Genomic DNA, 24,559 nt, shown 5'->3' with positions numbered 1-24,559 from the left:
GGGCAGCTGGGCAGTTCAGTGGGTACAGCACCAGGACTGGTGGCAAGAAGAATTCAGTTCAAATCCAGCCTCAGACACTTCCTAGCTATGTGATGTAGGCAAGTCAGTTGGCCCCTATTTGCCTCAGTTCTTCATCTGTAAAATGGGACCACACTGGACCAGGAAATGGCAAACCACTCCAGTATTCTTGCTAAGAAAACCTGCCCATGGGGTCATGTAGAGTGGGACACGACTGAACATCGCTGCTCCCATGGGTGTACAGGGCTCTTACACACACTTCCTCCTTTGAGCCTTGCAATGGCCCTGCAGTGGAGGCAAGGCAGGAATTCATGCTGCCGTATTCCATGTGAGGAAATTGAAGCCCAGCCTATGGAAGTGACTTGTCCAGGGCCTCACTGAAAATGAGTGACCTGGGAGGCCCTCAGAGCATAGTTCTCCCAACCTGTCCCCCAGAATTGTTTGCATCACACCAGGCTTCCTTCCCAGCAGAAGGGAGAAGTAGTGGCAGGCAGCTAGGACATGGGACATGAGACAGAGTCTCCAGGACTACAGATGTGACTAGAGTCACCAATGAGGGTTCTCCTGGCAAATGGGCAGAAAAAATAGTTGTGAAGCTTGTGGGCACAGAATTCTACCAAGGGCAGCCCAGATGTCCCTTCCAGAAGCCTACAAGTCATCCCTCAGGATAGGGACAGAGGAGGGAGATGCCCATTCCCAGAGGGCCAGTCTGGTCATAGGGATTGGACAAAATTAAATGGTGAGGTTGTAAAGAGAGCGATGGATTTGGAGTTTGAATCCAACTCTTCTGACAGTGTGACCAGAGGGCATTTGCTTTGCCTCTCTGAAAATCAACATCCCTCTGCAGGAGGGGTGGCCAAGGTCACCCTGAAGATCCCTTCTAGTTCCTAAGGGGTGACTCCTTCATACCAAGCTCCCTCTCCTTCCCTTCAACCTGGGGACAGCTTGGCATAATGGATAGAGGAGCAAATTTGAGAGAGGACCCTAAAGTGTAAATCCAGGCTTTGTGATTGGGCACATGTGTGACACTGAATGGCTCCTCCACTCCAGACTCAGCGTCCTTCCTTGCGAAAGGAAAGGGTTGGCATTGGTGACCTTAAAGCCCTGAGAGTATTGGCTCTGACCATTTGGCAACACTGCCAGATCCCAGCTTTTGCTGGGCTTTCTCAGCTTATCAGCTGCATCATGGAAGGTCTAGCTCCTTTCTCATCTCCTTGATATGGCAATGTCTGGGGATAACTCCCATTCTTCAAGTTTTCAAGGAAAAGGTGGTGTGGTCCTGGAATTTGGGCAGAAGCAGGGTGACTCCCAGAGGCTGCCAGCTGAGAAGGGGGCCTTCACCAAGGTGGCCACTGGGGGAAAGGAGAAAAATGTTCACACAAAAAGAAAGTCTTGTACCTTACCTGAGGTAGCGCTGCTGGTCCTTGCCCCGCCAACCTGTGCAAGGAGCTGACCTGAGGAACTTTAATGGGCACTGCGGCAATGGTACCCAAGGCCTGTGGGAGGAAAGAGAGAGCAGAGAATGAGAACTCTGAGGAGCCAAAGTCAGGCGTGGGGCAGGGGAGAGGGAGCAGTTACCCACCTCTTCCTCAATCCAGTATAGTGTCAGAACTGGGAGGAACCTTAGAAATGTCAGAATGGGGAGGGGCCTGAGAATAGGGAATGTCAGGGCTGAGAGGGGCCTGAAAACAAGGTCATGTCAGAGCTGGGAGGGGCCACTCTAGGGGGTTTGGAAAAGTCAAGAACTAATGAGACAGTAAAATAATTACTACTGAGAATTCCAATGTGACCGTTTAGGACCAAGACAAGCCTAACAGAAAGATAAGAAAGAAATTAATGTTCTGGAGGGGATTTTAGGGAAAGTGAATATGATCAAATTCTAGCAATTGCTGACTGGGAATCAACAGGAATGTACATGTTTCTCAGTTTTGCATGCCGCCCTTACAAGACCTGATTATGTGCTAGGACCTTAGGAATTCATAAACAGAAAAGAAAGGAAGCCTTACACACTTCCTCTATATGTCCCAACATAATAAGATTATAATCAACAAAAGGAGTTTCAAGAAAGGATTCATACTAATGTGAAGACTAAATGATGAAAAGCTAAAAAATGAGTGGGCCAAAGGACAAATCACAGAAATGATAAACAATAATGAGAGAGTATACCAAAGCTTTGGGATGCAGCCAAAGCAGTCCTGAAGGGGAATTTTATCTCTCTAAACACTTTCTTTCGTCAACAAAATAGAGCAAGAAAGTATCAGTGAATCAGAACAAACACTAGAAAAGCAAAATATCTGGGGTGAGTAAGAACACTGGCTCCACTGTCGGGATGACCTGGGATCGAATCCAGGCTCAGACACTCAGCACCCACCCAGAAACACCTGGCCGTGTAACCTTGAGCAAGTTACTTAACCCCAGTTACGTAGGGGCGGCCAGGTAGCACAGCGAGTAAGAGCACCAGCTCCACTGTCAGGATGACCTGGGGATCGAATCCGGGCTCAGACACTTGGCACCCACCCAGAAACACCTGGCCATGTAACCTTGAGCAAGTTACTTAACCCCAGTTACTTAGGGGAGGCCAGGTGGCTCAGCGAGTAAGAGCACCGGCTCCACTATCGGGATGACCTGGGATCAAATCCAGGCTCATACACTTGGCACCCACCCAGAAACACCTGGCCGCGTAACCTTGAGCAAGTTACTTAACCCTGATTGCTTAAAAAGAAAAGAAAAGCAGCATATTAAAAACCTGCAAATAATCATAAAGATATGAATTCTAAAAACCAAAGATATAACCAAATTTAAAAACAAAAGAAAAGTCATTGAGTTGATAAAATTAGGAGCTGGTTTTGTAAAAAATACTAATCAAATAGGTAAAACATCAACCTATTTAGTTGTTTAAAAGAGAGAGAAACAAAATTGCCAAGAGGAAAAAGGAAAATTCACAATAGATGGAGAAGAAATAAAGGAAATTTTTAGGAATTATTTTACTCTAACATTGACCGATTACACCAAAAACTTCAATGAAATTGATAAGTATTTACAAAAGCACAGAATAAGCAGATTAACAGAATAAGAAATGAATATTTAAAAGACACAACCTCAGATGGACAAATCAAACAAAGTACAAATGAACTCCCCAAGAAAAAATGTCCTGGTATAAATGGACTTCTAAGTGAATTTTATTAAACATTCAATGAGAATTACCTCCAACTTCACATAAATTACTTAAACAGAAATAGAAGGTGATTACCAAATTTCTATAAGACAAATGTGATTCTGATAGCCCTAAACCAAGGAGACATAAAATAGAGAAAGAAAACTACAGACCAAGGTCACTAATGAATGTTGATTTTAAAATATTAAATAAAATACTAACAATGATTTTAAAACATTATTCACAGAATTTTCCCTTTAGAAAGGACCTCAGGAGCCATCTAGTGTAATTCCAAAGATGATTCACTATGACCCAGTTGGATTTATATCAGAAACACAGGGATGGCTCAGCCTTAGGGAAATCATAAACATAACAAATCACATTCCCAACAAAATGAATGAACTAAAAATTCTTAATTGAGTGTATGGTGTTTGCCAAGCCCTGACCTCAAGAAGCTTACATTCAAATAGGAGAGATAATACATATATGGAAAGCATGGATGGGGAGGGATATTTTGATTTGGAAAGTTATAGGGATTGTAAGCAATTTTAAAAAAAATCACATGATTGTGTTAAAAGAAGTAGAAAAGGCCTTTGATAAAGTAGATTTAATTTTTTTGTAAAAAAGAAAAGTACTAAAAACACAGGAATAAAGTGGACCTTTCCTTTATATGATAATTAGTAGCTATGTAAATCTAAGAGCATTATTCATAATTGAGAAATATTAGAAGCCTTTCCAATAAGATTGGGAGTAAATATATCAAATGTCAACATTCTGATTTGATATTACTCTAGAAATTCTAGGAATAGAGAATAAGACAAGAAAGGAAGGAATAAGTATGAGCAAAGAGGAGGAAGACTGTCTCTTTATCATTGTTTACTTATAGAATCTTAAGAAGTTAACACCAACAGAAAAGATCATCGAAATTTAAAAATAGCCTATTAGCTCCTCTATATATAACAAACAAAACCCAAGAGGAGATAAAAAAGTAAATTCCATTCCAAATAGCTAAAAATGTTTTTTTCATCTTGTAACCTACCGACATTCAAGATTTATATGACTATATCTATAAAACACTCTTTATAGAAATCAAGACAAAGAATTGGAGAGATGATTGTTCATCGTTGAGCCAGAAACATATAATAATGATGAAGATGCTATCTCAATGAAGTAGTTCACAGATTTAGTGCCATAGAAGATTACCAAGGGATTATTTTATAGAACTGTACAAAATAATAGCAAGGTTAATCAAGAGAAACAAAAGGTCAATAACCTAGCACTATTAGATAGGAAAATATACCATAAAGCAGGAAACATAAACAATTTAATAGTAGCTGAAAAACAGAAAAGTGGAAATAGATTTAAAAAAATGGAATAGACTAGGTCAGTGAAACCCAGAAATAATAGAACCCAGTAGCCCAAAGCTGAAAAAAAAATTTCAAGTACACCACCTACTGGAATAAGAATTTATTAAACAAATCCTCCAAAAATTTGGAAATCAGTCTGGCAGAAATTAGGTTCAGATCAGGATCTTACAATATATATTCCCCACTAAACTCCAAATGAATATATGATTTAAATGCAAAAAGTAATATTATCAAGAAACTAAGAAAATAGAAATATGTACTTCATATAGCAATGGCTAGCAGGAGAATTCTTTACTAAAATTGAGTAGTGATCAGAGAATGGACCATTTCAATTACATAAAACAGAAACATATGATGAGAATCAAGACCAATAGAATTAGAAGTCACTGAGGTAGGGAGAGAACCTTTGCAGCAAATATATCTCAAAACAATCTGATATACAAGATATATAGGAATAGGATACAGATATAAAACAACAAGGTCTATTCCTCAATAGACAAATGGTCAAAGCATGTGAATGGGAAGTATTTGAAAGAAGAAAGCAAGGTATCAACAATAATATATAAGACTATTCTAAATCACCAATTATACATACAATGCATGCAAATTTCAATTCTCTGCTTCCAGTTCATGGCTACCATTTTTACAAATATGACAAAGGATAAAAATGGGAAATATTGTTGAGATTGTTTTAGGTAGAACCATGAATTGGCCCAGTCATTCTTTAAAACAATCAGAAATTATTCCTAAAAATCACCAAACTACAAACACTTTGACCTACTGAGACCAGTACTAGCAATGTACATCTAAATGGCAGGATACAAAGGCAAGTCCTATGTATATACACCTACCCATGGCAGCACTTTTTATAGTAACAAAGGACAAAAACCAAAATGGGTGCCCATTAATTGGGCAATGGCTGAACAAGGTGTGGTCTATGACTGAAATGGAGTATTATTGAGTGATGATAACAAATATAAAGAACTGAGTAATGGGACTATGTGTTTAAGCCAATGCAAAGCATAAGAAGCAGAAAATAGGATCAATTTGAACCATTTGGTCTCCTGAATAGGGGCTACAGAAACCATGGAATTACCTCAAGTCAGGAAGATAAGATGCACCCCACCCCATCTTCCCCCTAAGCCAATCGTTGGCTCATCTCCCACACAGCTAGACTATCCCTTTCATATTCAGTCCCCCACTCTACCCCCTTCTAACAGCTGGCCTTCTCTGGCTGCACTTGATGTTGACACTTGTGTGGTTTACAGTCTAATCAAACCTATTTACCTACATCAGCTGTACAGGTAAATTTCCACCTTCCACCCTCCCCAGGGGCCACACCCCTTGTCCCTTGGGTCACCACAGAAATTGACTTAGTATTCCAGTTCGATGGTCCGTAAGTCACCACACATGCAAGCATAAATACAAATACACATACATTATTTTAGCAAGAAAGAATGAATGGCACAGGATGAGCAGGTATGGATAGGTTGGAATTACGCTCTGTTGTCCCAAGCCCACCAGCTTCTGAATGTCCTTGTTTCTATGGAAGTCCATAGGGTCCTTCCAGTCTCCCAGGTCCTCAAACTCCTGCACACTCCACTTGTCACTCATCTTAAAGTTCTCTCCTCAAAGTTATCAAGGATCTTTTAGCTGGACAAACCTAATGGACTTTCCCCCTCCATATTTATCCTTTGTAGGATCTGACGCCGCTGACCACCCTCTCCTCCTGGACACTCTTTCCTTCTGGGCTTACTGTGACAGCCTCTCCTGCTTTGCTTCTACTTCTGCTCCACTCCTCAGGCTTCTTTGGGCACTGCTCAGGTATATCAAGCCCTCCAACTGTGGCTTCTCTCTGATCTCTCTGCACACTCTTCTCACTTGGTAACTTCATCTGTTCCCTAGATTTAATGTAAATCATGTCCTCTTCTATCATCCCTCCCCAATCTCTCTCCTAAATCCCAATGTCCCAGAAGCATCTCAAACATGGAATGTCCCAAACCTTTCCCCAAATACACTCCCGTTCTGCTCTTCCCAATGTCTGTTGAGTAGACCTACACCTTAGTCATCTGGCTTCTCGCTTGCTCCTCACCCCGCCTATCCAATCAATGATCATATCTGCACATTTCTACTCCACAGCATCTTCCCCTGCCTCCACTGCCATGACAACCTTGTGCCTAGACTTTTCCAAGAGCTTCCTGGAAGGGCTCCCTGCCCCAGGGTTCTCCCCTGTCTGATCCATTGCTTGGCAGCAGCCAAAGTGCATTTCCTAAATGTCATTGTCCCATTCAATGAACTCCACTGCCTCCTTATGGATTCTAGGATAAAACATTATTTTATCTTCATCTCATACTTTCACATTTTTATTTTGCATTACTTTTGACATGGATATATCCATTAACGCATTATAGAATTAACAAATAAGTTAATGTGCAAATATTGGCATGCACAGACTTTTTTTTTTTTTTGCTGATTAGGGATGCAATCAAAAAGATGTTGAGCCACCAATCTAAACAATATCCAACATGATGGAAAGGAAAACAACACTGGAATTCTCCAGAACTCAGGCAGCGGCTAACAAGAGTTTGAGTACATTCTGCTAAGGCAGGCTTCCCACTCCTTGGCAGACTTGGGGCCTAAGCACTGTGCAATGGAGCATATATTTTCAGTCACGGCCAATGTGTTGGTTTATATTGCTTGGCTATAATTACTTATCGTGTATGAATGATTGGATAAATAAGAAAGCATTAATTAAGCATTTACCACGTTTCAGGCACTGTGTACCCCACTTCTCTCAAGGGGCTTATATTCAGATTGAAAAGACACCTCACCTGTGGTGTGGTGGCCAGAGAGGGCTCCTTTGGCCTGGAAAGTCCAGCAAATGAGTTACAAAGGAGCCAGGGAAATGGGGAATCAATGAAAGGCAAGTGGTGTTTTACAAAGAAAAGAAAAGTAACATCAACAAAACTTCTAAAAAAGAAAGTCATCCCATTACAGAAATGTTTTGCATGATTACACATGTATAACATATCAAACTGTTGCTTTCTCAATGGAGGTTGGGGGTGGGGAGGGAGGAAGGGAGAAAATTTGGAACTCAGAGATTTAGAAATGAATGTTAAAAATTGGGGAAAATAAATACTGAAGAAATTTAAACAAACAAATGAGGTCTGTGCAGGCTGGCGAGGCCCAGCCAATTTGCATCATAACCTAGAGGAAATCATGAACTCATCATACTGAAAATATTTGGGTCTTGTGACTCCCCTGAGGGTGGGAATGGGGGGGATTGTCCATCTCAGCCCAATACGAAGAAGAATTTCCTAACAAGATAGCAATCAAGTTAGAGTGGAGCCACAATAAAAGTGAGTCCCTGTCCTCTTGAAGCCTTCCACAGAAATAGGGGGATCAGGAAGCATGCGGTTTCCTTTTTACAGATAAGAAAACTGAGGCCCGGGAAAGGAAGGTAATTTGTCTTCAGTCACATGGCTAATGATTGACAGAGCCAGGACTCCAAACCCAGTGGTCCTGGGTGCTTCCATTATACCACATGTTTATTTTCTGTCTTCATCTGTCTGTCCTTGTCTCTGTTTCCCATCTCCATCCCTGTCTCTGTCTCTGTCTTTCCCTTTCTGTCTCAGTCTGTCCATCTCTCTCTGCTTCTGTTTCTATCTGTCTTCGTCTCTGTCTCTTTCTGTGTCTCTCTCTGTCTCTGTCTCTGTCTGTCTCTGTCTCTGTCTGTCTCGGTCTCTGTCTCTCTGTCTCTGTCTCTCTCTCTCTCTCTCTCTCTCTCTCTCTCTCTCTCTCTCTCACACACACACACACACACACACAGAATCTGGGTCTCCTTGTGTGACCCAGGTGGTCTAATCTTGGGCTTCATCCCATCGCTGATCAGTGCACCAGCTTTGACCTAGAGCATCTTGCCTGTCTTTAAGCATCCAGGGTCCTCCCCACACTCTGAGACTCTCACTAGCAATATCTGGCAAACACCAGATAGTTGTAATGGGGTTGCAAAGCCAACTGTTCAAGTTTCAGTGAGACATTTACATCTCATAAATTGGTGAATGCTAAAAAAATGGGGCTTGATTTATTGTTTTGTTGATTGTTTAGACTTTAAAAAGTGATGGAGAAAATGTTATCAACTTAAAAGTCAGTCAATAACCATTTATTAAGGACTCCCTATGTGCCAGACACTTTTCTAAACAATGAGTATGCAAAGCAGAAGAGAAAGACTCCCTGTCCTCAAAGATCCCACTGTGATGGGAGAGACAACAACCCAACCAAATATAGTTAAGCCACATAGAGGATAAAGAGGAAATAAATAAAAGAGGGAAAGAACGAGGGCAAAGAGAGGCTGGGAAAGGCTTCCTGTAGAAGATGAGATTCTCATTGGAACTTAGAGGAAGCCAGTGGGCAGGGATGAGGACAGAGTGTTCCAGGAAAGGGAAAAGCCAAAGAGAATGCCCAGAGCTGAGAGATGGAGAGTCTTGTTTGGGGACCAGTCGGGAGGCTGGTGTCCCTGGATTCAAGAGTATGTTCGGGGGAGTCAGGTGTAAGGAGGCTGAGAAGGTAAGAGGGGACAGGTTAGGAGGGTCTTTGAAGGCCAAACTGAGCATCATTCCTAAAGATAATAGGGAGACACTGCTGTGACTAGGGAGATGACATGGTCAGACCTGCATTTTAGGAAAATCACTTTAGTGGCTGAATGGAGGATGGACTGAAGTGGGGAGTGACTAAAGGCAGGCAGACCTCCCTTCCCCAAAAGCTGTTACAATATTCTAAGCATGATTAAAGTCTGCATCAGATGGCATGGAGGTAAAGTCGATGGACATTGGATACAGATTGGCTATGGGTGGGGGGAGAGGTATGAAAAGAGACAGTGAGGAGGCCAGGCTGACTCCTAGGTTGGGAGCTTGAGGAACTGTAAGGATGAGGGTGCCCTGAACAGTAATGGAGGACAGGGGAGAGGGGAGGGCTTAAGGGGGAAAACAATGAATTCTGCTTTGGACACATTAAGTTTAAACCTCCACTGGACATCCTGGATGAGATGCCTGAAAGGCAGCTGGAGATGAGAGTCTAGAGGTCAGCAGAGGTGAAAGGTTTATCATGCATGCATTTTTCCCCCAGAGAGACAGTTGTTAAACATTTTACTAGCATACTAGTGGACATAGTACATTCTAACTCAGAACTCTTGAGCTCAAAAGGTCCACTGCCCTCAGCTTCCTCAGTAGCTGGGATTCCATGCATGGATGACCACAACCAGTCACATCTTTCTAACACAGCAGAGCACTAAAATGCAGAGCTTGGGCAAGGCCCTCATTCAGCAGCAGGATGAGCCAAAGGAAAACCAGACTGTGGTCAGTAGAGTGGAAGTTCCCTGAGGGCAGGGATCATTTCATTTTTTTTTCCTTTGTACCCAGTTCCCAGTACATGATTAGCATTTAATAAACATTTATTGGGTTGAATTGAATGAAAAGGAACTGAGCTTTACTGCAATCTAATTCTCCCTTCTGTATGGGAGATGCAGCATGCATATATGCTTAATGCCTCAACAATTTTCAGACTCTATTTAAATTTGAAAAAAGAGCCATCTGTCTGTTAGTTTTAATTAGTTAATTAAAATCAAACTAAGAGTCGAGTCGCTCAAAGATGCAGTTGGTTTCACAGGACTCTTCCCCATTTCTTTGGAAGTCCATCTCTCCCAAACCACTGACCAAGATGCCCCCAGGAATACGGAATTTAGAGGATTTCGCTGTTTGTTCTTTTCCTTTCTTAAGGAGAGAAGGACTATTTTCAGCTGGTGGGGAGGACAGGGAAGATTTCAAGGAGAAGGTGACTGAACTGACCTCTGAGGTAGAGGGTGGTCAACAGGCAGACATGGCCAGGAGTCCATTTCAGGCTTGGGGGGGGGGTAACAACAAGCTTGGAGGCAAAACCACAGCAGGAGAACATCAAACTTTTAGAGCTGCTGCTTAGCTAGAACAGAGTATGTGAAGGAGAAAGGAGTGAGACAAGGCCAGAATGGCCAGCTGGAGTCAGAGTAGGAAGTCATTGGCAGGTCAGGCTAAAGAGTGTGGAAATGGGAGATATTCCTGGAAGGGTCTGAGAGCCAAGGTCAGAGCTCTGTGGAATTCAGAGGACTATTTCTATAGCTCTGCAAACACTCCATTAGAATAGAGAATTGATGACTAATTAGGATGTTATGACAGTAGACCAAGCAAGAGGCCATGAAGTCAGGAATCAAGGCTGTGGCCATCACAGTGAAAAAGTGGACTATGGAGCTAAATGTAAGAGAGGTTGTGAAGGGGAGTCACAGCTGGCAACACTCACAGTTGTTGTAATGGCTCTAATTTCCACATGGGTGTGGGGTTTGCTCCAAACAATAACTGACCTTTATCCATAACATAACCATCACTACCCCCATTTTATAGGAAATAGAAGGCTTGAGGAGATGAAACCCTTGCTGTCCACGTGCCTTTGGTTACATGAAGAGTAGCATCTAGAATTAGAGAGGACGATGTGGAAGGATCACGTGATCACAGATTTAGAGATGGTAGGGGAAGATCACTCGATCCTAGGCTTGGAGAAAGTGCTGGAGGGGGCTTCAGAAGCCACGTAGCCTAAGGTCTTCATTTCACAAATGAGAAAACTGTGCCCTAAAAGGGTCAGAGGAGGTCGTAATTGTTAGAGGTGAGATTTGAACCAGGGTCTTTTGCCTCCAAAAATCAGTGTTCTTTTCAGGGTAAAGGAAGAGTCAAAAATGATTGGAGATGTTGCAAGCGAGTAGCAGAAGATGGTGATATATGAAATCTGATCTCAGATGATTGTCACCACTCTTTCCTGCCTCAAAGGACTTAGTTTCATGCTTCGTGTTGGCAGGGTCGTTTGTCTTTGTGTCCACGGCACCAAGCAGGTAGCCCTGCACTAATTTACTAAGTAGGGACTTAGTAAATTTTCATTGACTGGACTGACCGGCATTCAGTCTGGGCCACATTCCATTCATCTTTGCATCCTCTCTTCAGCCTTCCTCCTTCTCCCAGACTTGTCCCCCACCCCCAAAGAGTGAGCTCAGCCACGTTCTTACAAACCTTTAATTAACAAGCAGCAAAGACATGCTTCCTGGCGATGTCTGACCTTTCCTCGCTTTGTCAGAATTTATTGATACCAGCAGAAACAATCATTGAAAAGGTTATTTTATGAGGGCTGGGTACTTGATAGTAGCACTTTTGTCAAGATAAATGAGTTTCTTATGACTACATCGACAATTCTAAGCAATTTAATAATGATTTTCAAAAAGCGACCTTAAAAGTCCACGATAACTTCTAACCTCCCCCTGGTCTGCAGGCTACGTTGGGTGGCCTAGAAACCCCTGGAAACCTCCTGACAAAGCGAGACTGGATGGATGAGGAGAGTGGGGGAAGGGAGGAGGCCAGGACCAGAGTCAGCAATTGCTGGTTCTTAACAGCCTTGGGCATTTTCTCCAAGATGGGAAGGAGGGGGGGGGAGAAATAATCAATACTAATAATTCACATTTACATTGAGCTTTATAATCTATTCTTATTATTACTAGTAGTAATAAAAAGAATCATGGACTTTTGGTATCTAATAATCTCCCAAGAATAAAATTTTCAAGCAGAGAAAAGGGCAATACAAGTGGTAGCCACAGCATGTCACCAGTGACAACTCAGAATCTAGAGTGGTATACCATACTCAGTCCAGCATGTGTGTGATCAGAAAGGGGTTGGGCTGGTCAGGAGGCAAGAGTGAGGGGCAAGAGGGTCTGCCTCTCACCTTTGCCTGAGTGCAGAGCATTATCAAGAGAATATATGAAGCATTTAAGGGAGACAAATTGGGGAGATCCATCATGAAGGATTTTCATACAAGGTGAGAAGATGGAGGCAGATTGTGAGCAGTGACACTGGAAGTCCTGCAGCAACTGCTTAATGAATGTGTGCTTAATGACATGAATGAAATCACAGACTCTTCAAAGTATATCTTATAAACTTCAATAAGCAATAAGTTCACATATAATATTTTGAAAGATCCCTGCTCTCATCGACATAGGTACGCCTCCCACCCATGCACATCACCAGTCTTCCATGCCTCAGCAGACATTTTCATGCAAATGCCCCTTGTCTCACCTGGAGGTTATAGTTTTGGTAGTGGACTTCATTACCATTGTTGCTAACAACAACAACAGACATTTCTCAATAGCTTTACAAATTATCAAGTACTTTCCTTTTGGCATCCTTGGGAGGAAGGGAAGTAAATGCCACAGATGGCATCTGCTCCAACAAACCTTCACTGTGGACTAACCACATGCCAGGTGTGGTGCCCAGTGTTGGAGGGGCGGCAACAAAGTTAGCATCTTCCAGAAGAGTAAGAGGGCTTGCCCCCCATCCCAGAGTTTGGGAGTGGTAGAGACAAAGCTGAAATCCAGATCTCCGGACTCAGGACAACAACAATAGCAACAACTGAGGCACTAGACAAGTGCCTCAAGGTTCACAAGATGCTCTCTATATGCACTGTTTCTTTTGACACTGATAACAGTCCTGTGACGGTAGATACTGTTCTAGAACATGAAGTGCAGGGAGTGGGGCAGTTGGAAGCACATCAGTCAGGTCAGAGGAGCTGGCTTTAAATACCATCACTAATGCCTGCTGCTTGGAACTTTGGACAAGTCAGTCCTTCTCCCTTTGCCTCAGTTTCCTCCTTTGTAAAGTGTTGGGAGCTGCTCCAGATCACCATATCTTCTATGACTTGCTCATGATCATACAACCAATAAGTGTCAGATGCAGACTTCAAGTCCAGATCCAGCACTCCAGCACTCTGCTCCACACCACTGGCTCTCCAAATATCTCCTGACTAGATTTGAACCCCAAACGTTAATATGTAAGGAAAGTAGCTCTAATTGTCACCACAAACATGTTGTTGGGGAACATAGAGTAACAGCACCATTCTATACAAAGGAAACAGCCTCAGAGAGTGACATTATTTGGCCAGTGCCACACAACTCTTGAGTGAAAAAACCAGGCCCTCACACTCAGCTCTCTTGAGTTCAGGTCTGGAGCTCTCTCACTGACAGAACCTGGTCTCCTTCTACTAACACCACCTTGAGTCTAGCAATGACCACTGCCACCCAAAGTTCACACACACACACACACACACACACACACAAAACAGAAGCTTGCATTTAATCATCTCTTTGCACACCCTCAACTATGCTACATTTTTCACACATTTCACTCTAGAGTTTAGAGAATGCCCTTTCAAGTGGGACAGGGGAGGTGGAGCTGAGGACTGCCTCTTTTCCTCTCTGCATTATTTTCACACAAGCCGATCTCCACTTCATTTGCAGGGACAGCAGCACCATCTACACTACCACAATGTCCTTTCAGTACCACAAACAGCGCCATTCGGCACCACCACAGGTCTTTTGAGAACCACAGACAGCGACACATTCTACCCTATTTCAGTCCTTTCGGTAACTGTCAACAGGCATTCTCCATTTGCCCCAAGGCCCTTTAAGATCCATGGGCAGCAATACTCTTTTTTTTTTTTTAAAGCAATTGGGGTTAAGTAACTTGCTCAAGGTTACACGGCCAGGTGTTTCTGGGTGGTGCTAAGTGTCTGAGCCTGGATTCGATCTCAGGTCATCCCAACTCTGGGGCTGGTGCTCTTACTCACTGTGCTACCTGGCCACCCCAGCAATACTCTTTATAACATGCGAGGGACTTTTCTGTACTTTAGACAACTTCACATTCTGGCTCACTCTCGTCCCAAAGCCCTTTCAGAAATATGGATAGTGATATTCACTACACTGTTCTAAAGATCTCATGGGACCTTTCTTAATCCTGCCAAAGTCCAGTGGAGTCTCCTTATGGAAAAATAGCATCGGAAGAAATAGTCACAAATGTGCCTGGTCAGGTCTGTGCTTGGTGATGGCAACAACAGGTAACAGTCAGCAGGTGGAATGGATTCTTCACAGGAGAGTGACGTGGACCCAAATTGCCATGGCAATGGTGAGGTGAAACATTCTGATCCGGAAGAGGGGAGAGTTGGGGATGGTGCTACATCCTGTGTGATTTGGGGTCATGTGTGGGATTGCTTTGTCTTCTTCCCACCCGAGGGTGGCCTTCATCTCTGAAGCACAAGTGTGCAGCTCAAGATGAGGTCCATCATTCTAGAGTGGACAATCCTGTTGGCCTTGCTTCCAAGGTGTTACTGAGGCACCATACCAGAAACAAATGTGTCTGGATCTACACTGTGGCCTGAAAAATGGGCACACCAAATCATAAAAGAACCCTGAGGTCCAAAGCCAGGCTTTGCTAAACACTGCCTGAGTGACCTTCTCCTCTCTGGGCACTAGTTTCTTCATTTTTAAAAGGGGCATAAGAATATGGACATTCCAGCCCTGGAGGAAGGATCAGAGGAGAGCATTATGATGTGTGCTTTGCAAAGCTTAGGGTTGTTCTGTAAACAGCAACTCTGGTTACTTCTGTAACTCCCACAAACTGCCACAAACTGCCACAAACAATGACATTTCCCTGTCATGTAATCCAACCATGGTTCTGAAGCAGAAACTCCCTCCACAGCACCCACAACAAGTCCTTGCCTCAACCCTGCCAAGGATGGGGAGCTCACTCTTTGAAGAAGACATCCCAATCAAAGGTTGGCCTCTCACTGCTAGAAAGATCTTCCTTCAATTAATCCCAAACTTGTCCTCTTGTCTTTTCCATGCACGACCAGAGATCTTCTTCAAGGAGCTAGCTCATCAGACTATTTCAAATGCATATATCTCATCTCCCAATTGAGGCAGATTGCCTTAAGAAAGATAACAACAAACAGCAACTAATATTTCTAGTGTACTTCAGAGTTTACAACCTGCCTTATATCCACAATCTCCTTTGAGGTTCACACAGCCCTGGGAGATGGGAGTCACAGGTATGTCCATTTAGTGTCCATTTTACAGATTTGGAAACTGAGGCACCAAAGGTTGATGCTGGGCACAGAAGAGCATGAGGACAGAGAAGGAGGTTGGAGACAGATTGAGGATGGTCAGGAATGGTGGTTACATTTACCCCGCAGGAGGCAGAAGACCACACACACAGCAGGCGCTTTAAAATATGTCTGTTAAATTAAATTGCTAGTCATGGGGAAGGTCCTGATTGACCTTAGCAAGTCATTCCCACTGTACTGCAATGCTCATAGAGCCTGTGACGGCATCCAGGATAGGGAGGCAAGACATGCTGGCAGCACCCAGGAGCTTTGCCCAGGAAGCTGCAGCAGCAATCTTGACATGCCAGGGGAATGGCTTGGTGGTTGACAGCTCTAAGGCAGACCAGAATGCCCGGCCCACTGTCCAGGCAGTGCTCCTGACCTGCTGCATGCTCACCAGAGAGCCATTTTGAATCAGGAGCCACAGGAACACATAAGTGATGATTTGGAAGCTGACAGGAAATCCTCTTACCAGAAGGCACTGCCCTCATCATTGCAAAGTGGATTAATTAACACACAGGGATGGAATATGTTGTCACTGAGGAGGTAACACATTCCTAAAGTCCAGTGATGGTGGCCTGATCTGTGCCACAACATCTTCATTCTGGTTTGGGCTTTGCCAGGAAAGGGGACTAGGGAGGGAGAGAGGTGGCACACCCACCATGCAGGGTCTGGCATCACTCTGAAATCTCATGACTTCAAAGAAGGCAACGTCATTTCATGCAAACAACTGACTTTGGGGAAGCCAGGGAGTGGGGACTAAGGGCCAGCCTGATTTTCCCTTTCCTTTCACACATTCTATTTTCCAGTTACACCAGACTCTCCACTGTTGGGTCTGGCCTTGCCACTCTCCCCGTCTTCATGCATTCACTCAGGCCAGCCACCCTTCTGGAAAGACATTCCATCTTCACTCCTGCCTGCTGAGATTCTCTTCTTTCAATTGTTCTGGAGCACTCTGGATCATAGCATAGCAGAGAAGACATTTCTGCTGCAGGTCTGGGCTGGACTAGGCAACATTTAGAACTGAGAAATTCAGAAATTTGTCTTGGTTCAGTAGTATAGGAAAGAAGAGATGGGAGAAGGGTCATGATGTGATTTTAGTTTTGAGTGCTTTACAAGACTGCATGTCATTCCCTGCTCTGAGACTCAGTTTCCTCTTCTACATAATGGGGTAATAATCCCTGTACTGCCTGCTACTTACTAGTGTGTGATTTGGGGTGAGGCATTTAACTTCTGGGGCCTCGGTTTCCTTACAGGTAAAACAAGGGGTTAGACCAGATGATTATAACTGAAGGTATTCTTGTCAGGTATCTAGTTCAGCTCTCTTCTCTCCTGCCTAGTTCAGGAACCCCATTTCTAGCCTCTCTGACAGTTAGCTTTCGCTTAAATATTGACTCCCAGCAAATGCTGACCTCAGGCCAGTCCAAATCCCTGAGGTCCTAAGAAATGCCTCTAAGACAGCACAAATTACCAATGCTGGCCTTCGGTACTCAACACTCCAGCCCCAAGCTGTCTGCCTGCCCTTAGCTTCCCTGGCTTCCCACTGTGCATTCTGGAGCCCAGTTCAGCTCTATACCTTCCTAGATGTACCCTGACTTCCCCTTGCCCAATACTGCCTCTATCCATGTACACAATCCTGCCCTTCGTGAACTTCAGCAATGATTTCTTAGCTAATCTACATGCACCAAGATGGTAAGTCCCAGGTTGAGATCGGACCCCACGTCCTCCAGATCCTTCAGGGAGCCTGTTAATGCATGGGCAGCTGTCATTTTTCTCCCATAGAAAATCCAGGAAGACCATTTTCAGCTCCATTAAAGTTAGCCTGGTTGACAATCAGACCTGTCCCACAGTGGAATGAACTGCCTCACGCCCCCTGGCACTGAAGGATTGCAGAGTGGGACGGCACTGAAGGATTGCAGTGTGGGACTACACTGAATGCAGCCTTTAAATCTGTCGAGCCTTGAGTCCTATGGAGAGGGAAGGCCACACAACGAACTGGGAACATGGCCAGTCCTTCAGGCTCCTAGCAGATCTGACTCAAGCACAGCCTAGGAGGCCTCCTGTGGGGGAAGCACAGCTAGACCAACAAAGCCCACTAGCCTCGGAGTGTCTTCCAGGTCTGGGATGCTATGTATTTTCAGGGCTCCCTAATCTCCAACTTCCTGCTACCCTGTGGGTAGAACTCTGCTTCCTTTGCCTACCCAGCTCCTAGCGCAGAGGAGGAGCTTAATAAATGCTCCGACAGTCAATGAATGAATGGCCAATCTCAGCTGGTGACATCCTCTCCCTGGAGCCTTGGAGTCTGAGGCAGGAATTCTCTACTCCATGGAGGAGAAGGCCGGAGTCTTCAAAAAGATTTAACCCCTAAGGCTCTAGATAATTAGCAGCCCCCTCCCTCCTATCCCCAACTTCTTCTATCTCATTAACTCTTGAGATCACTGCTTCCCCAAATCAAACAGGACCCTCCCCGTGACTGGACCCCTGCCTGTCCACAAGGAGTCCATTAACCCCTGCCTGTCTCTACCCATCTCCAAGGAGTGCCAGTGAAGGGAGGCGATGTGATGCAGAGAAACTGACCTGGAGTAGAACCGTGGGTTGGAATTCTGTCCAATGTGCTACCTAGTAGGCATGTGACCTTGGCGGAGTCACTGGCCCCTGTTTTCTGACTTACATGGGGAGAGGAGGACACACAATGAGGGAGACCGCTGCTCTGACACTGGAGGTGTCAGAAGGTGCAGACTATCCCCAAATCCGAGGAAGCCTCCCCTGCTCCCGCCGAACCCATTAACCCCCGCGTGCCCACCCCAGCCCCAAAGCCCTGCTCAGAGCCAGGACCGCGATGCGGTGGGTCCGCTCCTCCCTCCCCTCCCCCTTCCTTCCACGTTACTCTACCTACATGGTCGGGACAGCTGATCAGCGCGGCCAGAAGCCACGGACCGCGGGGAAGAGGAAGAAAGAGGGGTTATGTATGGTCGGGCCGGGGGGAGCTGCTCAGTCTCGGACCTAGTGCCCATCCAGACCCTCCCCTCATGCATTCATCCACCCACCCCCACACACCTCTCGGCAGCCAAAGCTGCCCGGCTCCGTTGGCCAGACAGGGCAGGGCAGGCTGCAGATCTGGGCCATGGTGCGCCCTCGGCGCCCGCAGCCCCCAACAGCTCCCCAGGCATGCTCCGGCCACCATCATCTGGTTCCTCTGCATCCTCTCTTACTGCACGCAGCAGTAGCCCTGAGCGCGCGCGCGGTGGGGAAGGAGGGAGGAGGCGCTCACTGCCAGTGCCACTCTGGAGCCCTGGGCGGGGAGAACAGACGACGTGGGAGCCTGAGACGCCTCTAAAGTCCCGCTCACCTCTCCTATCGCCTCTTCTACGGCCCCTCCCAGCTCCCAGCCCACCTGCAGTGTCTTTCCACACCTCTCCAGCATTCAGGTGACTAATGGGTACCTCCTGGGTACCACCCATCCCATGGCTTGTCCCTGTCTGGGCAGCATATATGTTTCATCATCCACTTGCGATTTCTTCTGTGGATGGCTAAGCTGTTTTTCTTCGATGGAGGAGGACGTTCCCTTGGATGCCCTGAGTGCTGATCTGCTTGTCTTTGGATCAGACCGTGCCTAGGAACTTAGGTGGGCACAGGCCTCCCAATTTTATGCTTGACTTGATATGTTAGTCCTTAGGGGATTATCAAACAAGGTCATCCATCCATGGAATTGTCACTGATGTCCCCATGAAGGCAGCCCAAGTCAGCAGAGCTTGGACATTCAGAGAAAGCAGGGTATCGAGGGCCAGTCTCTGACCTGGCCCATACATGGGAAGACTCTGGTTCAGGATTTCTCCCAAGCCAGCTCCCTGTGAAGGCCATATTATGTCTTAAGATTGGCTCACCATCTCTTCCTGACTTGCAGGCACTTAGGACTCGATAACCAAGCTGTGATCCAGACTTAGATGCATGCAAGGGAACAAGGATAATAAAACATGGAATTACATAAGTCAACAAGGACATAAAAATATACAGATGTGCTAAATGTACAGGGACAGTAAATATTTTTGCATGTATTCCTAGGAGATAATTGCTTTACATTCATTATATAAACCCTGCCCTCTGATCAATAAATCGGAACTGCTATGACAGATCCCGCCTGCCTTGACTCCACCATTCCACACTTCTAGGTTCAGCCTGTGACCATTTTGATGCAGGCATCAGCAGGGCATGCTAGAACATGACTCCTTCTGCTCTATTACTGAGGGCCAGGCCTGGCTGATGTGGTACAGACACTAAGACCCCCACTATTGCCATCTGGGGACCACACAGTTTAGTCTCTGGCACTTAGAGCTGTAACAGCATCTTGACAACCAAGGCCACTGGCCTTCTAGTCTGCCAGCCCCTAGGCAGAGGGGAAAGGGCATACTTCCCTCCCCCCAATGTCCTCTGGACTGAGGACCCTTGTGGCTGCTGGCTCACCTCCCCCGCTCTGATTACAAACTTCCCCAGACCTTTCCTTTTATGGCCTGCTTACAGCAAAGTTTCAGAAAACTTCAGTTATACCAGAATACACGCCTCCCTTGGAAATGCCCAGGGCTGCCAGGCCCATTCACCTTGTCCACTGGACAGGGCAGGACTTCACATTAAGCACAGGAGCTTACTCATTGGAAGAGCCTTTTGGTCTTTGTTCCCAGACGGTCTCCTTAAAAAGTTAGGTAGGTGTCTCCTAGGACGGCTTCCAGCTTCCATGCCCCCAACTCCCAATGGCCAGCACCAGAACAGGGTAACAGTAGGGACAGGAATCCTTAATCCATCACTATCAGCACTCTGACCAAGACACTTCATGTGTGTGTGTGGGGATCCTTATTACCTATGTGTGTGTGTGGGGGAGAATCCTGGGGCACAGGGAGGGGGAGGGGGAGGAGCATAAACCGAAGAACCCATCCCTCATCGTGTTGCCCCCCAGACCTCTGTGGAGCTCCTTCCCTGTATTTCTCAGGAAGGGTGACCCTCGCCCTGACGGTTGGGGCCCCTCAGTCCTGCACTAGAAGCCCTGTCCAACTCTAAATCCATTGCCCTGTGAACCCAAGTTCCTGAAGAACCAAAGTACACCTGATTTCCCCTCCTTGGCTGCTTTCCCCTCAGCACTCAGTTCAGATCAACACAATTCAGTCATGGCCTGGTGTGTGCAGGGGCCCATCTTATTCAATATGAGGGTGCAACAATGATGACCCTGACTCCAGGGAACTTCCAGTCCAGTAGGGGAGAATGGAGAGCTGCCCTGGAGCCAAAGGAGAAACATGCTGAGATGCCTCTGCTGAGTCTTCCTTCCTGGAGGCTGCAGAGAAGGCTTCATGGGGAAAGCTGCTCAGGCCATGGGGTGAGGTCAGAGCTCTATCCACAATGAAGAGGCTTCTTCCTCCTCTGACTTTCCCAAAAGAAAATGACTGCCTGCAAGTCTGCTTTGCAAGTCTGCAAGAGGATGGTCTTTGGGAGCAAATGATTTTAACAATATTTTTTAAAAAGCCTCAGCAGAGACAGATTAAAGTCTTAAAGGGGGCCAGGACATCAAAAGAAAAGGCCTGAAAGAAACTCCAGATGTTGTCACATTTTCCAGGAGTCTGGGTTTGTTTTTGTAGTTTGAAAAGGCACATTTTTGGGGAAATGGGATGATACCCTTAGGCAGGCTGAGAACTAAGATAAAAACTAAGCTCAATCTGGAGATTCCAGCTGGGATCTCCCTCCACCCCCATGGGAGACTAGAGACAATTGTTCAAATTCCTCCTCCTCCACCCCCTACCCCTCCCCGTTGGCAGGTGATATCACCCAAGATCAGAGCCCAACCACATAAGCCTACCCTCCCCTGTGGATGGGCTTTACTTTGTGTGTTTTTTTTTATGAATGAAGAAACTATTCCCAGAGGAGGGCCCAACATCATCCAAATAGCAGGAGTCAAAAGCCTGGGCTTCTTACTCCAGATTCCACCCACATTGCCAAAGCACATGCTCCTGGGAGATCACCTCTGGCCTCAAGCACAGAGCACAGGACAGGCTTTCCACTGAAGTCTCTCCCTGGTAACCCCATAGAGCAGGGTTGGAGGGGACTCTATGCCCCAGAACATCATGGCCACTCACATCCAAGACTGGGAGAGGGGTGAGTAGGTGGGTGTGTGTCCCTGCCCCCGATAAGCCCTGGGATCTTGGGCAATCACTTCACTGTCTCTGGGTGTCAGCTCTTCATATGCAAATGGGTGGTGGGGGAGTGTTAATCACCCTGGCATTACTCACGTTCAGGGCTGCAATGATAGAACCATGACAGAACAGCCCTAATGTTGCTTACAAACACATGTGAGTGTGGCACAAGTATCAGCTGTCATTATTTCATTGCTAACATGGACAGGTAGTGACCTGCATTGTGAAGAGAATGGCCCCATTGAAGAGACCTCAGAACTACTCAGAGATCACACATCCAGCAGGGGACAAATGTGTCCCAATCTAGACTGTAAGGAAGCCCTAGGATAGAGGTCCCTGTCGTGTCTGGTTTCCTTTACAGGAATGAGGTCCAAGAGGCTTCCGTGTAAGGGTCACCATCTAGGCCAGCACAACACACATCTCATAAGATTCCACCCCAGGCTTGAAACAAGGCTCAAGGCACTTCTTTAGCCTGCTCTGGAGGGCTGCCAAACATACATGCCTGGGACTGGTCTCCAAGCTCTCTCCCTGGGCACTGGCGGACCCTTCTTCCTCTTTTTCTCCTCTCATTCCACAGCATTGCCTTCCTTTAAAAACCACATTATTGCTACATCATCTCCATATGCCAATGTGTTGGTTCCCACCCCTTCTCTGAGAGTCCTTCCTTGTAACAATAAAACCAACCAACACAGTGAAAAAGCCTAGCTTGGAATGCTGTAGTCCATACCCCGCACCTCTGTACGAGGTAGGTGAGGTACCTGCTCCTCTTCCCTCTTTCCCCCTCCCTGTTTAATAACTACGGAGAAAACAAGGTTGTATGAGGGAAATTCACCTAGCTGGAAGGATGCAGCACCAGGAGCTGCTGAGACCTCTGCACTCTTATCTCATCGCAACCTCACAATCATGAGGATGAAAGAGCTTGTCTGGTTTTACAAATGAGGAAAGTCAAGGGGGGGGCAACATTGGCCAAGGACACAGTTTCCAGGTGTCAGTCAGTATTGCAATCCAGGTTTTCCCTGTTCCAAGTCAGGTATCGTTTCGATCCATCAGCCGTCAATCACAAATACTTATTAAGCACCAGAGGTACTTGTCCTATGTGCTAGAGGCAGCTAGGTGGTGAAGTGAACAGAATGCTGGGTCTGCAGTCAGAAAGACCAGAAGCCTAGAGTTCAAATTTGGCCTCAGACACTTATCAGCTGTGTGACCCTGGGCAAGTCACTTCACCTTGTTTGCCTCACTTTCCTCATCTGTAGAACAAGCTGGAGAAGGAAATGGCAAAGCACTGCAGTATCTTTGCCAAGAAAACCCCAAATGGGATCCCAAAGACCCACACACACCTGAACTACAACAACAAAATGTTCCGGGCATTGTGCTAAGCAAGGGAGCATGGAGAAAGGCTCCTCTGGGAGCTCACGTTCTAATGGAACAGCGCACATTTCTGGCAAAGCCTTTATTTCTGTGCTTGTTTGATCCTCACACCAACCCTCAGAGAGAAATGCTATCTTCGTCCTCATTTACTAGCTGATACAGAAGCCCTGACTTGTACAGGTGAGGATTTGAACTCAGGGAGTTTTTCCTTTCGTCACATACATCCCCTTCTCTCCTCTGACACTGCCCCCACCCTGGTGCTGGCATTCATTGCTTCACACTAGGTCTAGCCTACTGGGGTGGGGGTGGGGGACTGCTGCCCATCCTCCATTCAGCCATCAGAATCCTCTTATTAATGCCCAGATAGGACCTTGCCATGACCCTTCTCATCACCTCCAGGACCAAGCCCCAAACCCCTCAGAGCCTGCCTCAGTCCTTCCTTGCCACTACTGTCCCCCTTGCAGCCCCAGACTCTGGCTGTCCATCACCTCCCTCCTGAAATGCCTTCCCTTCTCATCTTTACCCCCTGGCTTCCCTCGACTGTCAGGGAAGCCCTGCCCCTCCAGAAGGCCTTTTCCACCCCTAGGAACTCTGGGACCTTCCTTCTGGTTAGCATTTCCTTCTCATCGTGTATCTAGTTTGTACATATTTATTTACTTCTTGTATCTGGACTTTTGCCTCTTTTGTACCCCCAACACTTAGCACATTGCCTAGAACACAGTAGGCACTTAATACATGTTTGTTGTCTGCCTGCCTGACTGGTTGATGTGACCCTAAGTCTGCTAACTCAATACATAAATGGACACTGGTAATCTGCATCTATCTGGGAAGGCTCCAGAATCTTGTGAGGGGAGCCCTGCTTCTTCTGGAGGCTCATCACGGGCCAGTCTTGTCCATGTCTATCCCTAAATCCTCTACTGGAAAAAAAGCTGCTATTTACACAGCTAAGTGATTTATAATTTACAAAGTACTTTACATGAGTGATCTCGTTGAATCATTCCTAAGGTCCTGTAACGTTGGGAGAGCAGGGATCAGGGATTATCCTTCCCTTTTCCATGGCCTTAGGGCCTTCTTTTGGCCCTATAGAGCTCCAGGATGCTGAGGCACTTCTCACTGATGTCTCATTCTGGGCCCTCTTTCTTCTCAACCCCTTAAATGTGGGTGTCCCCCAAAAGTTCTGTTCAGAGCTACCTCTCTTTCTACACTCTCTCCCTTGAAGATCCCCTGCTCCAGGGAAAGACTTTATGACCAAACAAGAATAAGAGAGCATTATAAAATGCAAAATGGATAATTTTGATTACATTAAATTGAAAAGCTTCTGTACAAACAAAGCCAATGTAACCAAGATTAAGAGGGAAGTGGGAAATTGGGAAAGAATTTTTACAATCTATGTCTCTGATAAAGGACTCATTTCTAAAATATACAGAGAATTGAGTTAAATCTATAAAAATACAAGTCATTCCCAATTGATAAATTGTCAAAGG

At 45.7% G+C, this 24,559-nt stretch overlaps 1 protein-coding gene across 1 annotated transcript in view; it reads right to left on the bottom strand.

The window, feature by feature from the left end:
• Positions 1-18,995, bottom strand: part of PHF21B (PHD finger protein 21B) — a 41,246-nt gene extending 22,251 nt beyond the window's left edge. The window contains exons 1-3 of the mRNA XM_069103648.1: positions 18,592-18,995; positions 10,383-10,435; positions 1,422-1,549 (exon numbers count right to left, since the gene is read on the bottom strand). Of these exons, the coding sequence (XP_068959749.1) occupies positions 1,422-1,549; positions 10,383-10,435; positions 18,592-18,995 (585 nt within the window). The remainder of the gene's footprint in view (positions 1-1,421; positions 1,550-10,382; positions 10,436-18,591) is intronic.
• Positions 18,996-24,559: the final 5,564 nt, after the last annotated feature.

Source organism: Petaurus breviceps, unplaced genomic scaffold (genome assembly GCF_028583685.1).
Source record: "Petaurus breviceps papuanus isolate PSGF00001 unplaced genomic scaffold, PetGlider_PUasm1.0 610, whole genome shotgun sequence".
NCBI lineage: Eukaryota > Metazoa > Chordata > Mammalia > Diprotodontia > Petauridae > Petaurus > Petaurus breviceps.
This window is presented reverse-complemented; position numbering and strand designations above follow the sequence as displayed.